Source organism: Rhagoletis pomonella, unplaced genomic scaffold (genome assembly GCF_013731165.1).
Source record: "Rhagoletis pomonella isolate Grant_MI unplaced genomic scaffold, Rhpom_1.0 Rhpom_scaffold_25187, whole genome shotgun sequence".
NCBI classification, from domain to species: domain Eukaryota; kingdom Metazoa; phylum Arthropoda; class Insecta; order Diptera; family Tephritidae; genus Rhagoletis; species Rhagoletis pomonella.
Genome location: NW_023483670.1, coordinates 1 through 1,628, shown reverse-complemented (window position 1 = coordinate 1,628; position 1,628 = coordinate 1). Strand labels below are relative to the sequence as shown.

The 1,628-nt window shown below is 37.6% G+C and overlaps 1 protein-coding gene across 1 annotated transcript; it reads left to right on the top strand.

Annotated features, from left to right (window-relative positions):
• The first annotated feature begins 177 nt into the window (after positions 1 to 177).
• LOC118732693 (ATP-dependent DNA helicase pif1-like) lies at positions 178 to 999 on the top strand. The gene has a single exon (XM_036461815.1). The coding sequence runs from the start codon at positions 178 to 180 to the stop codon at positions 997 to 999; it is 822 nt and encodes a 273-aa protein (XP_036317708.1).
• Positions 1,000 to 1,628: the final 629 nt, after the last annotated feature.

The window sequence follows — 1,628 nt, the reverse complement described above, 5'->3', positions numbered from 1 at the left end:
CTTAAGGACTTGAGATCATCTGATGCGGTAATGGGCGGGATTAGTTTTGTGTTCACAGGCGATTTTAGGCAAACACTACCTGTGGTTCCGAGAGGCATACGAGCTGATATCGTTAATGCTTGCTTAAAAGCTTCGGAAGTTTGGCCATATATAAAAAAATTGCATTTATCAGTTAACATGCGCGCGTACCTCAGTGTAAATAGCTGCTCTGAAGTATTTGCTCAGTACCTTCTACAAATAGGCAACGGTTCAGCAACTATAACACGCAATGGGTATGTTACCATGTCGGATATCGTAGGAACCTGCGTAAGAAGTATTGATGAGCTTATTGATAATGTTTATGCAAACATTGCAAACATACAAATTATTAATTCCAATTGGCTTTGCGAACGTGCAATTGTCACTTCGAAAAATTCGGCAGCAGAAGATATCAATGAAGCAGTATTGAGCAGAATTTCAACAGAATACAAACTCTATAAGTCTGTAAATTCAGTAACTGACCCCAACGATGTGGTTCATTACCCTGTGGAGTTTCTTAACTCCTTAAACCCCGCAGGTATGCCTCCACATGAGCTAAAACTTAAAGCTGGAACACCCGTAATTCTTTTACGCAATCTTAAGCCACCCGAGTTGTGTAATGGGTCGCGTCTTCAAATCATACGTTTTTTCCCCAATCTTATAAAGGCAAAAATTTTGACCGGTCCGGCAACGGGAGAAATAACGATGATTCCAAGGGTACCAATGATCCCAACGGATTTGCCATTTACGTTTAAACGTGTCCAGTTTCCAGTAAAGACATGTTTTGCCATTACCATTAATAAGTCCCAAGGGCAGACCTTTAACGTTGTCGGCATTGATCTCCGTAACGAAGTGTTTACGCATGGCCAATTATATGTGGCACTTTCACGTATCGGTTCATCACAAAATCAAACTTTTCTTATTCCCGGAAATGGAAATGAAACGCAAAACGTTGTTTTTACTGAAGTGTACAACAACTGAAATGTAAATACCTCTCTTTTATAATCATTACTACTTCATTCTTCTAATTTATGCTGTACACTTCTTATATGAAAAAAGTATAAAATACATCCATAAACACATATCTATATTTTAAAGCCTTTTATTATTAAAATTTTTTAGGACGTTTGTAAATGTATTTAAAAGATCAAAGGTCCGTGGCGAAACCTAGGGTTACAATGGCGTCCAGATGAATTACGGATACTAATAAGGGCAAAATTCTTCCTCTGAAGAGGTTTGAGTTTCAATACGGTTTCTCCTTAACTTTGCCGCAAAATTACTCACGAGGCGTCGCGAAGCACGCCGGGTATTTGCTAGTACTATATATAAAACTCAAACCCAAAAGAGCGTGAGAGCAAAACAGCCGATATACTGGGTCGATTTCTATGATTCATGTTTTAAAATTACATATTTCTACCACAGTCGGAAATAGCAGTATTTAAAAAATTAAATTTTTATAATAAGTATGTTTAATTAAAGTATTAAGTTGATCAACAATACCAAGCATTGCTGAACCGTTTGCCTTTCGCGCGTTTGTGTTTAGAGAGCATCAACAAACCCCATACATATTTCTCTCTATTCTCTTCTCTTTTTATATTCAGCTAGCACAG

Excerpts from the sequence above, each read along its gene's own strand:
- LOC118732693 (XM_036461815.1), top strand. The coding sequence starts at position 178 with ATGCGCGCGTACCTCAGTGTAAATAGCTGCTCTGAAGTATTTGCTCAG.